The 15,875-nt window shown below is 34.6% G+C and overlaps 1 protein-coding gene across 2 annotated transcripts; it reads right to left on the reverse strand.

The window, feature by feature from the left end:
• Nucleotides 1-9,125: 9,125 nt before the first annotated feature.
• LOC108463503 (uncharacterized) lies at nucleotides 9,126-10,793 on the reverse strand. Of its 2 annotated transcripts, none has more exons than XM_017763433.2 (6): nucleotides 10,564-10,793; nucleotides 10,309-10,470; nucleotides 10,134-10,214; nucleotides 9,925-10,050; nucleotides 9,746-9,826; nucleotides 9,126-9,451 (listed from the first exon to the last, which is right to left on the reverse strand). In XM_017763433.2, the coding sequence occupies exons 1-6, from the start codon at nucleotides 10,670-10,672 to the stop codon at nucleotides 9,378-9,380; spliced, it is 633 nt and encodes a 210-aa protein (XP_017618922.1). In that variant the 5' UTR covers nucleotides 10,673-10,793; the 3' UTR covers nucleotides 9,126-9,377. The 2 variants fall into 2 exon arrangements, with proteins under 2 accessions (XP_017618922.1, XP_017618923.1); XM_017763434.2 differs by having other exon boundaries at nucleotides 10,597-10,782.
• Nucleotides 10,794-15,875: the final 5,082 nt, after the last annotated feature.

Raw genomic sequence — 15,875 nt, forward strand, 5'->3', positions numbered from 1 at the left:
TCACGTGTTCTGCAGGTGACCTAGAGTGAAACATATGTCCAGCAGGCCTAAAGCCCGCTCAAAATCTCAGTCCTAGGAAAAGAGAAGGCCGCGTACATTGTAGGCGATCCAGGGAAAAACATGTGTTTGGCAGGCCTAGAGCCCGCACAGAGTGTCAGTCCTAGGAATGATAGATTCAAGACAAAACAACGGGGTTAAGTGATGAGCTGTGATAGTATAAATACTCGAATGCTCTTGTTGATGAGATACAAGACAAAATGACTCAACAATTGGTGTAGTAAGCGTGGACAGACTTCTGATCATCAGATTCTAGCAAGTTTGGTTTTCTTTTCTTCAGTCGAAGAATATAAATGGCTCACCCAAATGGGAATTTTCTCTTCAACCTTTCATCAGAATAGGCAGAGCCTCAAGCTCTAGAGGTCAGCATAATGAAGCGGATTTGTTTGCCGGATGGTTCACCAAGGAGTTTCTGACCCTCTAGACCTGAATGTTTCCGCCAGCCAAGGATTGTCGCTTTCTCTTAACCAAGAGGCACCTCTATAATACTTCTTTGCTCTGTAGGAGCAAATGAGGTTCATGAGGGAGAAAATGGCTGCTCAAGAGGCATAATTCAAGCAACAATAGACTCTTCAATATTAGCTACTAAATAACTCTGGCTTTTAAGACAACATGAACACATGGGATGAGGTCTCGGTCATACAAATAGAAGAGTGGCAAAATAAGACGGACGAGTTACAGAGGGATGTAAGGGCGTTACACTCTGGATTTAAGGACATGGATTGATTGTTCCTCTCAAACAATTCATTAGCCCCCTAAGATCGCAGTAGTGAACTTCCCATATGACTTCAAGGTCTTAAAGGATAAGTTTGAGGGAAAAAGGGACACGCGAACCCACTAGATGCAACATAAAGACTACATGAATGTATGAAGGCATCAGATGCAGCAAAGTCCAAGGCCTTTTCAACGACGCTTAAAGGAAGTGCCAAAGACTGGTATTTGTCCCTTCCCTAAAGTTCGATTAGGAGTTTCTCCTAGTTGGGGTAGATGAATCTAGAAAAGATCTCAAGGATCTCAACCAAATCACATAAGGAGATATTTTTTCGAGGGCAGGTTTGAAGCTTATACCCCTTGAATGCCACCTATGCCTACATTTTCAACCAAGTTAAGAGCCTTTGCATCTTACCTAAACCACCCTCGATGAGGAGCACTGCAAGAAGATTAAATTCAAGATATAGGTGTGCCTTCCATGATGACATGAGAAACAAAACTAAGGATTGTTTCACACTGAAAGATACTATAGATGAGACAGTGCAAAATGGTGAGCTCGCAGAGTTTATAAATCAGAGTGGCCCCAATAGGGTCAAGGCTCGCATAATGATTCTAAGGGTAAATAGAAAGTTAAAGGTATCATCCATGTAAATGTAGGCACGGATAAAGAATGGATAAGTTCTAACACAAAGTGAAGGGCACACATGAAAAATATGATGTCGCTTAGCACTCTCAAGAGGTCACATCAGCAGTAAGGGTGGAGTGTTGAATATAGTAGTGACAAGTTAGTCTGTGACAAAGAGAGTAATGACCCGATGGTTGTCTTAGCGACAATTGTATGTTTAAAAGTTAAAATAATTCTTGTAAGTAGTGGGAGTGCAATTGAGCTGTTGTCTTGGGATGCATACCAAAAGATGGGGCTAAAAGAACAGGCTTTGTCTAAGGCTAGTCTGTTGTATGGCTTTGTGAACCATCCCATTAAGGTGAAAGGCTCGATCACCTTACTAGTCACCTTAGGGGATGGCGAGCACACAACTGCGGAGTATGTTCATTCTACATGGTAGACCACCCAATGGCATACAATGTTATCTTTGGGCAACCGGTAATGAGGATGGCTAATATAGTGGTTGCAACATTCTACATGAATATCAAGTTTCTGAGAAGAACTGGGGTCAGATTCTTGCACTCAGTTCAGTAAACTACGAGACAATGCCATATGTTACCTATTAATCGAGCACGAGAACCTGTTGCCAAAGGATAGGGTTCAAAAGGGACATTGTTAGCGAATTAGGTCCTACATTTAAACAGTTTGGACATAAGGGATGATGAGAGAAGTAAAAAACTTGAGAAAAAAACCATTAGAATCTCGTTAGCATTGGTGGTGGAAGAAAATAGCGTACTGTCAAGTGTTTAAAAGAAAATTTGGTCATTTTTGCCTGGTCAGCAGCGGATATATTGGGGGTGGGCCCTCAAATAATTGTCCACAAGTTGAATGTTATCCCAAAAGTAAAGCCAATGAAGCAGAAGAAAAGGAAATTCGCATTGCAGGTGGTGGAAGCAGTAAGACAAGAAATAGCTAAGTTGCTATCAGTAGGTTTAATCAAGGAGGTAGAGTATCTGGTTTGGGTATCGAATGTGGTCATGATGAAGAAAGAAAATGGAAAATGAAGAATATGCATTGACTTCACGAACTTCAACAAAGCGTACTCTAAAGACAATTCTCCCTTACCTTCAATTGACCGTTTAGTTGATGCAGAACATGTAATAGGTTCATGAGCTTCATGGATGCTTTCTTGATCTATAATCAGATTTTTTTGGATCATGCCGACCAAGAAAAAATGGTTTTCATCACCGAAGATGGGCTTTTCTGCTATTAGGTTATGCCTTTTGGCCTTAAGAACACAAGAGCAACCTATTAGAGGTTAGTGGACAAAAATTTCAGAAACCAAATAAGTCACGAGCTTGAATTCTATGTGGATGACATGTTAGTAAATGGCGAGTCAATGGGGGAACATGTGCACAGCTTATCTGAAATGTTTGCAGTCCTAAGGGCTCACAACATGAAGCTAGATCCTGAGAAGTGTGTCTTTGGCGTACGAGCAAACAAGTTTTTGGGCTTCTTGACTTCATAAAGAAAGATAGAAATGAACCCAAAAAAAATCTAATCGATCATGGAAATGCCTCCCCCACAAACCATAAAGAACATACAATGCCTCACAGGCAAAGTAGTAGCACTCAACAGATTCATTTCTAGGATGGCAGACAAGTGTCTCCCTTTCTTCAAAGCCTTGAGAACCTTTTCTCATGGACTGAAGAATTTCAGAAAGCCTTTGAAGAATTGAATTTGTATCTTACCTCCCATTCGCTTTTGAAATCACCTCAAGTAGGAGAAACCCTCTATCTTTACTTGGCTACCTCAGAGGAGACAATTGTAGTGGTGTTAATTAGATCAGAGGGAATTCATCAATTTCCAGTGTATTACATTGGAAAAGTACTCCAAAACGATGAGCTAAGGTACTCGAAAATAGAAAAGTGTATTTTTTTACTTTGATAATTGCAACTCATAAGTTGCGACAGTACTTCCAAGCCCACCCGATTGTTGTTGTGACCAATCAGCCCATGAAAGAGGTATTGTCCAAATTAGACACTTTAGGAAGGGTAACAAAATAGGGTATCGATCTAGCTATATTTGGAATAAATTGCACTCTGTGAATAATGATAAAAGCGCAAGTGCTAGTTGATTTTATGGTGGAGTATTCTTTTGAGAAAGCTGTTGGCACAACAGGTAATATAGTTTGCAATTTGGAATATAGAATAACGAATATCCTAAAAAATTGAATTTTACATGAACACTGTTGAAAACTAACAATTCAATCTATCATATTTTATGATGAGGCATGATGAATTTAGCACTTTATACGAAGATTTCTTTTTCACTTGTTGTACACCATTTAGTAGTTAACCCACCTCTAGACAGTGTACATGCAATTGATAATTCAAAAAGTTGGCTAGTGCACTCCTAATTAACCCCAATGGCAATGAATGGTAGTATAAATTGTCATTTAGGTTTCAAAAGTCCAACAACACCACTAAGTATGAAGTTTTGGTATCAAGATTGCAAACCTAATTGTCCACAGAGATTCACAACTGGTGGCAAAACAGATGAACGGTGAATACGATGTAAAAGAGGCGCTGCTAAAAACATATCATATAATCGCAGCTCAGTTTCTCACAGGGTTTGACAAAGTTTAGATTAAACAGTTCCTGAGAAGTGACAACACACGCGATGATGTTTTATCCAAGTTAGCATCCTCTATTGTCATTGAACAAAAAGAGAAAATCCTACTCGATTATGGAGAGACCTCGAGTTATGACATACCACAAGTACTATGCATGGATGAGGAGGAAACTTGGATGACCCAATAGTTTTTACTCTCCAAGGTAGACAAGATAACCAAGGGAAAAAGGAGCTTGTGAAGCTACAACGTAAAGCTGCAATATGTCATTATTACAAATAACAAGTACCTGCATAAACAATGCGTGAATTGAATATTTGAATGTTGAGAACTCATTTAATCCCATAATGAATTAAAACAACATATTTTGTCCTATGTTTGATAGATACACCTTTGGTCTGATTGATGAGCTCAGGGAAATAGCTAAAGTAAAAAACGCAGCATGCGATCAGCAGGTGGCTCGCAACTACAACACCAAGGTTAAAAACAAGCAGTTTCAAGTGGGCGGCCTTATTTCAAGAAATACCGAAGCTAGTTTACCAACTTCCCAACAAGGAAAAATGACTCCAAGCTAGGAGGGGCCATATAAAATTGTAGAAAAAATTGGTTATGGAGTATATAAGTTAGCAAGGATGGAAAGCCCAATTGTACCGGGAACATGGAATGCCGGACACCTTAAAAAATATTTTATATAGTTCCTTACTCCTTGAATAAAAGATGTTTTCTTGCTGATACTTATACTCATCAAAAACCCAAATGGTTAACGGGAGTTAAAAGCTCCCAACTGTCATTCTAAGGCTTGCAGGTTCAATACCACAACCCTCAAACAGTTAGCAAGAGTTAAAAGCTCCCAACTATTATTCTAATGTTCGCAAGTTCAATACCGCAGCCCCAAATAGTTAGCGATAGTTAAAAGCTCCCAACTTTCATTTTAAGGCTCGCAGGTTTAACATCGTAACCTCAAAACAACTAGCGGATTTATATTCCCAACTAATTATTTCAAAAAATAGGCCTAAGTTCAAAACAACTCGTGGATTTACATTCCTTGCAGAGTGTTTCAGAAAATATGCCTAAGATCAAAACAGTTCCCTACTAATTATATAAAAAAATAAGCCTAAGCTTAAAACAACTTGCGGATTCACAATTGATGATTTTCGAAAATTTGTTTAAGTTAAAGATTTGATAGCGATGAAGTCATACAATAAATGTGATAAGTTCACAGAAACTAAAAGGTTATAACAATAGTTAATAAAAGCAAATTTCCTAAAAAAAATAAAACTTCATTTCATTATAAAGAGGGAGATACAAGGTTACAAGGATTACAATAGGTTAAACATCAGTCAAGACCATCACAGTTCTTATTCTCTCTCCTTCTTTGCTCGGTAACTTCAATGTTGCCAATACAAGCTCAATTACAACATTTCCTCTCCCCACTTCCTCAGCAACCTTAATATTTTCAATAGCAGGCTCAGTAGCAGTATTGCCAATAACCACAACACTTGTCTCACCAGGACCATCTTCAAGGTAAAAGTTCGTCAAACCCTTCCTTTTTGCCGTGAACTCTTCCCATACAGTCCCTGAGGGGAAGTGAACATCAAAACCTAAGTTATCTATCTCTACCTTGTAGAGAGCATAAAAATCAATGTGGCGAGCATTGAAGGGACCAACTACAACGTGGGATGTAGAATGATGTTGGACTTAACTTCAGCAAGAAGACCCAACATGGTCTCTATAGAGCTTTTCCTAAGTCCCTCTAGGGCCTCAGCACGCTTCTACTCAGCTCTTAGTATGGAAGCTTCATGTTCAGCAACAAGGGTGATCTTTGGTTACCTTATAGTCCTCAATAACCCTTATCAGCTCAGCCTCTAAGGCCCTATTCTTATCTTTATTGGTTGCAATTTTGGCAGGTAGTTCATCGATTTTTACTTGATATACTCCCAAGTTCCCAACAAGATCCTAGTTCTACTTGTACAACACTTCATTCTACCCTCTCATTTCTAGAAATTGCTCATGATCCCTCTCACGTAAGGCTACGAGCTCTTTATAACGAGCCTGAACCCTATCAGCATTTTCTTTAACACCCAGGCTAACTGTGATAGCCTTAGTAAGCAAATTATGTAAAAAGAGGTAACCTGGGTAAGTAGAGTCACTTCGTGACCACTCGACGATCTAACACTACGTATTCGGTCCTTAATAGTCCTAGGAACTGAAACTTCAACACCTTCTATCACCCCTTGCAAGTCTCTCGCATTCATATACCTATGAGTTGAAATGAGCTTGCTATTATCTTTGGCAGCAAATTATTCAACAAAGGGTAGAGGAGTAGAAGCACAAGGTGAAGCAGGAAGAGGAGGGTTATCAACAACAGTAATGGAGGAAATCACCCGGGGAGCAGATTTTGCAGGAGAGGCAGTACTGACAATCACCATAGTAGAAATCCCAATAGAATCTTCTCTCATTTTTTGACGATATTACAATCTCCCACTATTCGTCTCTTCCTCACTATTGATTACCATGTTGATAGCTCCTGTTCCAATTCTATGCTTTTTGTGTACTGCTAGAAGTCTAGTTCGCAGACCCAAAGCATCTTTCATCTCTACAGAATTGCTAAGTGTTTCCTTAGAGTCACTTCCTAAAGCCTAAGTAGTATCTGCACCACCAACAATCCTAACATTAGTGGGAGCAGTTAACCCTTTCTACCCACGAGGAGGCCACCATCTATGGACGAGGCCTTATCCCGCAATAATTGTAGAAATAGTTTGCAAGCTCCTTTCGAAGACCGGTCAAAATTCGGCCCTAGTCATCATTATTAATACTATTATAAATTCCATGTGACCATGACCGATTTTCAATAGCTGCCCCTAAGGCTTCGGCAACTTCTCTACTATCACTTAGCCTATATCAGTTAGGACTATGACCCTCCACACAATACAAAAACACATTCCTCACAGTGATGAGATCCTCGATGATCGAGAGACTCCCTCTACGAAGCCTTTTCAGTTGAGCTTTCCCATAATCTGTATGGTCCGCTTAAACAAACACATATTCTGGCTCGACATGGACCACTCCGTGTGAAAACTGAACTCGTCTGCAACCTTGCATCTAACCCTAATATGTTTCTCTCATTTTAGAGCATCGGTTCGCAACTATTGTTTCACATTTCAAGCGATGAGAGAAATAATAGAAGCTTGGCCAATCCCTTCAATTCTAAGCCTTCAAAAAATATAGACTCTGGAAAATGACAAGCTTTGGTGCCTCATTTAGGTGATGGCAGTCAATGAAATATGACACTGCAATCCACCAAAATAACCCACAAAATTGCCCAGGAGCAATCCATATTCGCTTAGGAGGCTGCAGAAAAACGGATAAATGGGTAAATGAAACCCAGCCTCCAAGACGTGGAGGGGAAGTAGGAAACCACCATCGCTTATGTCACTAAAGCTATGCTCCCCCTTGGAACAGAGAACTCATACGCGAAATGAGGAATTTGATTCCCCACACATGCAAACTCCGTCTCACCTATTCATACTTTATGGTACATGGAACAACTTTAGCCTCAACGGAGGTCTTGGAAACACGTTCTCGCAATGGGCAACGTGGCAATAATCGGTCGTCGGCTCCTCTCATTCTAGGCATATTCGATGAAGGAAAGAAAAGAAAGAGGCAGAGAAAATTTTCTTTTTTACCATTAGAAAGATATTTAGTTGATTCTGATTTCAAGAGTGAGTAAGCGTAAATATTAGGGCTTCGAAAAACTCCTCTTTTAAAGAAAAATTTCCTCACGCTTTGAAAGTTCAAATAGCCGAGAAGTTCCAATAGTTAGATATGTGCGAGCATGACCCGTCTGAACATGTGATGAAACATACATCATATTCCAACGACCAACGCATATCCCACAAGCTACAATAAATGCGAAATGACGGTATAACACTCCTTAGGCCCAATAGGGGGACTATTGTTATACATTAATGATCACCAATTTGAGTCCTAGATAAGATCTGAGTCACCTACTCGTGGCCCAAATATGTCCCACCAAATGATTGAGTGCAAGGCAAACCTCGAAAGGACAGTAGGGGAGTTTGTAGATCTAGCTTGCAAGGCGAGCTCGCGGATCCAGCTCACACGAATCGAGTGAGGATCACGGCCCCAATCCGCATATACCCAAGGTGTTCACAAAAAGGAGATCACGTGTTTTGCAGGCGACTTAGAGTGAAACACGTGTCCAGCAGGCCTAAAGCCAACTCAGAATGTCTAGAGAGGATCTTAAACTGTAAGAATAGAGAGGATCGCGTACACTGCGAATAGCCCAAGGCGAAACACGTGTCTGGCAGGCTTGGAGCCCACACGGGGTGTTAGTCCTAGGAATGATGGAATCAAGACAAAACAGTAGGGTCAGGTGGTGAGTTATGATAGTATAAATACCCGAATGCTCCTGTTGGTGAGATACTAAACAAAATGACTCAACACATCTTAAGTAATACTACAAGTAATATTAATTTTTTATATAATTATAGATATTTTATTTATTTTACAGTTTAAGATTAATTTTATTTAGACCAAGTGGTGTTTAAGTAAAGTTCTAATAATGACTATTTTAATATTTGAATTCAGTCCAAATTTTAGGAAAAGTTCTTTGTTACTCATTCCGATCACTTTTATGTTGCAAGGCAATTTTGACTTGTAATCATTGATTTAATTACAACAAATATTAAGATTTTATTTCTAATAAGAAACTGGATTGAGTTTATCACTATTATGAGTAAAGACTGGGATGAAAATCGGAAGGATGATGACCTTCATGGTGAAAATCTAGAAGATTATTTTGTGGAGATTGATCAGAAAATCATAAATTTTGATGAAAAACACAACTTAAGAGCATCAAATCTACTCAAAAAGGAGTTTTCTTTACGGATGCATTTCTAAGATTATTTTATCACAATTGATGGTTGTATCGATAGTGAATTTTTCTCTCAAGATGTATGTATACGAGTAAGTGTCAAGTGTTGTTGATTGTGTTGTAACAACTTTAACAACACCGTCGATAACCTTACTTATCAGATTGCAATTGCATAAACCAAACCCAATTTCGAAATCGCAAACTAAAATAAGTGTTCCGGCACGTAACCCCCAAAAAAAGAATGTATACAAGTATATACTAAAAAATAACCACAGAATACAAATAGAGTTGAGTACGAAACAGCATCCCTCACCAGGTCTGACTTATTTATACAGAAATGAATAATGTATATATATATATATATAAAGAAGAAACCAGAACAATAATCAAATAAACATAAATCATCAAATATCCAAGTAAAATCGACTCTCAGTGATGAAACTGCAGACTGGTGACTGAGGGTCTACTTTAAGCTACTACCATAGAACTATAGCCATGGACATCATCCCAATCGCCACCCAATGAAGCTTCCCTGGAAGGAATGTGTTGGCTGAAAACACAATAAAATATCAGAGTTTGAAACATAACATGGAAGTCAAATATGAGAAAGCCGTTTAGTCAATTTTGAACAATTGAAAACACAAGTAGTATGATGTTGAAAGGCAGCTATAATTTTGAATAAGGACTTGAAAACTGATATTGGTTTTAGTTTGACTTATATTTTCTTATGCCATGAAGTTGGGTTTAGTTATTCAAAAGTAGGGGTTATTCAGATATCGAATTTGGAACTTCTGTCTATTGAAGCCTTAAACAAAATAATATTTAATCATTAGAGGTACTTCACCTTTCCCTACTCCACCATCGGGTGTAACTTCTTGACTTTCGACCGTAATCCCGAGGCGGGAGCAATCGGATCCGAGGGTACCTTAGAAATCAAGAAAACCATGAGCTTGATTAGTTTCTTTCAATTCTGTTCTTCAACTTCAATTAGTGTTCACAAGAATTTGGAGTTAGAGTCCATACATTGACTGTAGCAAGGGAAGTATGTCCTATTGAGAAGATTGGAAAACCCAGATCTGCATTCGCATACGTACTTGTATGTTGCAGTTTTGTTGCAGGTTCCTTCTCCACAGTATGCCCAATAGCAGGCTATTAAACCAAGAAGCTGTCAACTATGGCAGATTTGGGGAGACAAAAAAAAAAGAATAAAGATTAAGATGTAGAGTGATTACGATCAAATAAAGATGAATTGCGAGGAACTTCTCTCTGAGGTACTGGAGGAGGAGCTGGTTGACAAGAGTAGTCAAGAGTGCCTGCGACAAGAAACAATAGAAACTTGCTCAATTAAACTGCATGAAATCGAATGATATAATCTTCCATGATCCAAACATAACATAGATTGTTTACAGTTGGGAATAACGCATGGCAGAAACTTATGATCATCATCATCATCACTGTCGTCTTGAGTTCTTTTCCAACCAGCATCACACTCACAGATGTAGTTCAAAGGGTAGCTTCTGTCCGCTTTGCATGTTCCCTTTCCACAATCAACATCATCACACAACCTATCTGTTTTTCAAAACCAAACAAAAATAGTGTTTCATATACTTGATTTTCAGTAGTTTGTGTCACAGATGAAGCAACTTAAAGTGAGGAAAGTACCATAGAAAGGAGATAGAGCAGGAGATAAGTCACCTAAATCTCCATTGACGGCTACGGGTAACAAGATCAAGAACAAAGCTGCGAAAGCTAAGATTTGGTAGGATGCCATTTTCTCACAGGGAGACTTAGATTGTACTTCTAACACAAGAATCTGATGCTAGTGTTTCGTTTAATTAAAGGGGTATTTATATATAGAAGTTATCATAGATTGAAATTTTCTTAGGTACCCAAAAACATGAAAGAAAATATATACATATATATTATAAGGTACAACAATTTTTTATTTTACCTAAAAGAATCTTCTACAGGCTGAAGAAGAATTCAATCTAAGGACTTAAAATAGTGTATTATGTTATAGTTCAGGTTGAATTTCAACAATCCTATGCCATTTTCTACTCTTTTTTTTTTTTTTTGAATTCTAATTTCAGTCTTTTCATCAGTTTTAGCTTTCAATACTCAAATTATATTTTATTGGAATTTCTTTTCATTTTCTATATATATGTATGCGATATCATATTATCAATATGGCTGCATTCGTTTTTTTTTTTTGTTTGGTAATGGTCGTTGGTTACCTTTTATTATAGTAAATTTCCTCTTGGAATTCGCAGCTTTTTTTTCGAGGAAGCCCTTTTATATGTACATCGTGATGCACATGTGATATATTCAAATTTAGACAGATTCTAAATATGAAAGAATTTTAATTAGAATAAAATTTAGAGGTTAAAATTAATTTTAATTTCTCAAAATTTTGGAATCTCGATTTTACCGTTAAATCAAATCATCGTGTTTATTTTATTTAAAATATATGTTTGATGTTTATATTATTTGAACATAACATATAAAGATATGTTAGACCTTATAAGAGTAAGAGTATCAAGTGGATAGAGAATTTCAAATTCGGATTAAACAAATCCGAAATAAAAAGTATTATTAAAATATATATATTTAAAATTTAAGAATAAAAATATTACAATATTAATATAAAAACATTTAATATTTTTTAACCACAAAATAGAATATCAAATCAGCTTAACTTATTAAATTATACTATATTATGGCTAATGTTTTGGAATTGGATGAATAGACAAATCGATTAGGCCACCAATTTTGATTCATCTGGTTTAAATTAGATAAATTATTAAAATTTTAAAATTTATAATACTATTAAAAAAACATAAAATTAATAAATAAGTTGATATTAATTTACAATCAGTCGAGCTTTTACTTTAATTTTTCAATCTGACTCTATCAAATTTTCTAACCCGTTAGTTTCTTTTTCCTAGACAAATAAATGTACTTATGATGTTGAAATATACACTCAAATCGAACAGAAGGTAAAAGAATCGGAGTAACATAACCTAAACCTTTGGGGAAATGGGATTTTTTCTATTTGTTTATAAAGGTGAAGTGGGAAGTTTGATGCTAAATGTCAAACAAAGAGATTGCCGTCTCAGTTGGTAATTGTAGAATACAAGTTAGAAGCTTCCATTGTTCTCAAATTCACATTTATGTATATAATAAAACACACACCTGGTTTGTTTTGGTTTTATTTTATGTATTTTGCTTCTGTCTTGTTTTCTCAAACGTGGTTTACTTTTTTTAAAGAAAAAAAATCTCTCGTTTTCTAACGTATCAAATTTTAAAAATTTAGCTTTGGTTCTAGATTAAGCCTAGAAAGTCAATATTTTTAATCAAAGGTGGATCTTAGAACACGGTTCGATTTTCTTTCATATAATTTTAATCCTCTTATAACATCATGCTAATAATGTACATATATTGTTTTTTATTATTCTGCACTATCTAAGTTTTATCCTTTTTAACTTTAAAAAGAATTTAGAAAACTACCCATATCCAAATAAGCAAAACAATTATTGCATACATTATCTTTGCATGCATCGTTTTGATCCTTTAGGCTCGTCAATAGCAGTATCACCTTCGTCAGAAGAAACCTTCTCAAGAAGATTGTCTTGAGAATATCATTTTATAATCTAACTCCTGACGGAACAATTTTTAGAAAGGTGTTAAAATTTTGGATTATGGAGTCAATTTTTTAAAAATTAAAATGTTTATCAAAGTCATATAAATTAATACATAATATTTCTTTTTCATGTTGTTCTTCATTTACGGCACTACCAGGCTTTCTTTTAAAATATTTTCTCATTTCGGTAAACATTTAACAAATAAATCTAAGTCTTAAAAACATAAATGTTTTCATAAATTCAATATACAACTAGTAATTTTCTTTCACAAAATAAAAATTACTTATTGCTTTTTATGTCATGACAATGTAAGATATCAAAATTTCAAATACAAGATTCATGATAATTTCACTAACAACAATTATTTCTAAATAAAAAAAACTAAATTTCTAATCAATATTCAGGAAATTTAATATTTTAAACAAAATAATCCTAATTTCTTCAAAATTTTATATTAATCAACCTCTAAAGTTTATTACCCAATCACAATGTTAGGAATCTTAGACAAAATTAAAATCACAAAATTTCTATCATAAGAAAAGCCACAATCATGAGATTAATCAATAAAATATAATAACAAAAGAAGAGTTGTTATCAAATAAGGAAGGCCAACATCTTGTAAAAATTCTAGAGAGAGTGAGACAATAAAAGAAATTTGAGATAAACGTGGCGAGTATTGAAAAAAAAAATTAGGGATTTTTGAATTTTAGTGAGTATAGAGAAATTCATTTATTTTACATAAAATAATCCCTTTTCCAAAAATTTGGCAAGTCCTTCTCAAATTTTAGTTTTAATTTTTTTTGGGGGGATTAATACATTTATTATATGTATTTTAAAATTAGAAGTATTTTCTTTTTTTTTTACTTTTTTCTTGAATGTGGCTCTGCCACTAATAACTACGTTACCCAAGGTACCTCAGTCAACACTTTGACCATGAAAGGGTTGGCTTATAAAAAGACTTGCCCAACTAAAAACTCTTGCATGCTTACCATGTGGACTACTACCAAATCACATACAGATTCACTTGCAGACTTCTCTTATCACAATCAAGTGCAGGTGCAATAAAGTCTTGGTAATTTTACTACCAATCCTCCAAAATATGATCCAATTACATCATATCTTAATAGAGTTGTCTATTAACTCTACTACCAATCTTACACAGTAGGAGAAATGTTTAGAAGAGCCCACACCAAGCTCCCCTCCATATAAACCTCATTTTATAATTACAAAGACTCCAAGCTATTTATCCATTGCTGCCTAAATCTCATCAATGCTCTCCAAACACTCCTAGACAAGCATTAGTAACTCTTAGCACACAATGAAAGCCACCTCTTACCACCAACATCATATCTTATCTTGTATTAACAAATTATTAATTTATGAAGTTAGAATAATTCAAATAGAATTAATTATTATAAATACTGAATTGAATAATTAATTCAATAATAAATTCAACTACATATTTATATCGATTTAATTTGAACCTACAATATCAAAATTATCAAGGCTTCAACATTACCATTAAACCAAAACCTCGTTGATTTGTATAAATAGATTGTTGAAAACATAATAATATAGAAATTAGTATTATACTAAGACTTAAATAAATTATAATTGAATTTATCTAGAAAACATTTTATAATTTTTATAATTATTCATTTAATTTGAATTAGGAGTAATTGAAACCAATTTGAAAAATCTGTATTTCAAAATTCAACCATATAAATCAACCTGTAAATATATCTACTCGACAAGACATTAGAGCTTGTGTTTTACTTCCCTTTTAAGGCGAGATTTATAAACCAACAATCGTGGTGATTTTAGTTAAAGTAACTGGAATGCGATCAGATTTTTTTTTAAAAGAAATTGAGACTACTTTTTGATTAAAAATTTATCAACTCACACCATTCCGCTTGGTAATTTTACTAAAACATCCTCTTTAATTTTATAACTACGATAAACTATTGAAAGAAAACTTATCTTTTAATTTAATTCATTTCTTTTAACATCATATTATATTTTAAAACAATTTAATTATACTTTGTATTTAATTTTAAGTAATATACCAAGTAGATTATAAAATTTAAATTCAACATTTAATTTTTATTGATACTTTTTTCAACCAATACCTAATTTTATATTTTTAATTAATATTTTAAAATTTAAATTTTATAATGATTTCTAAACTTTTACCTTTTATATATTTAGTTAATTTTTAAATTTTATAAGATTTCATAATTATCTTGTATCAATTAATGTAATATAAAATTATTTAATATTTTGGAACAGGACAAGTAAGGATCGAGGGTTTTTCTTGTGGTTGGATTCGGGTATTAAATTTTTTTAAAAGACTAGTTTCGTGATAAGTTAAAGCAAAAGGTATAAAAACTAGGCTGAAGTCGAGGCAAGTAACAAAATCTCTCCGCCCTATCTTATTGCCATCTCAAATTAATATAGCAATGAGATTAAAATTAATTTTAAAATTTATATTCAGATTAATATAGCAATGAGATTAAAATTAATTTTAAAATTTATATTCAGATTTAAACAAATAAGATGAGAAAAATAATTCCCCAATAAAAATATTAAATGAAAATTTTACATTATTTGATATTTATGAAATTATAAAAAATTAAATCATAATTTCATTAATAAAATAATAATGTGTATAATATTTTAGCTTTACTTTTATTATCGATGTAGTTCTTTATTATTTATTTTTACATATGTATGAAATTATTATATAAATTTAAGTTTGGCATTTGGAGCTGTTATTCTGGATACAATCAGACAAATGTGTAACATCCTATAATTGATCCAGTCAACGGATATAAATGCAGGATGTCACATTCGTTCCTGGAGCACTTCAAACAATACAAATACAAAACACCGAAGCTAGACAAATAATCATGGCATGTAATTATTGATTGAAATATTTGTTAAAAGCATGAATAAGACTTTAATAGGGCCCATTTATGAAAGTTTAAGGTTAGGGTTAGGGTCGATCAAATAGAGCCTAGTTACGAATCCTAAGACAAATTATCAAAATGCAGAATTAAGTCTCGAGACTTGACCTTAGGTGTCAATACTTAGTCTTAAGTCTCAAGACTTAAGCCTAAGTTTCAACTATTTTAGCTTTGATGTTTTGAGGTGTCGAAACTAGGACAAATTATCAAAAAGTACATCACTTTTTCATGAAAACACTTTCCATAATACTTTTTCTTCCACTTCATACATACTCGATCTCCATTCTCTTCAAATCAGCATACGAATTTTGTCTATGTGATGTCGTCTTTAACGGATTCTGAATCAATCGAACCTTATCTTTCATTT

This window comes from Gossypium arboreum, chromosome 13, assembly GCF_025698485.1.
Source record: "Gossypium arboreum isolate Shixiya-1 chromosome 13, ASM2569848v2, whole genome shotgun sequence".
In the NCBI taxonomy this organism is placed as follows: Eukaryota; Viridiplantae; Streptophyta; class Magnoliopsida; order Malvales; family Malvaceae; genus Gossypium; species Gossypium arboreum.

Coding starts and splice junctions, on each gene's coding strand:
- LOC108463503 (XM_017763433.2), bottom strand. CDS start 10,672: ATGGCATCCTACCAAATCTTAGCTTTCGCAGCTTTGTTCTTGATCTTG. Junction 10,215..10,308: donor GCCATGCGTTATTCCCAACT/GTAAACAATCTA, acceptor TTCTTGTCGCAG/GCACTCTTGACTACTCTTGT. Junction 10,051..10,133: donor CAATTCATCTTTATTTGATC/GTAATCACTCTA, acceptor TTGGTTTAATAG/CCTGCTATTGGGCATACTGT.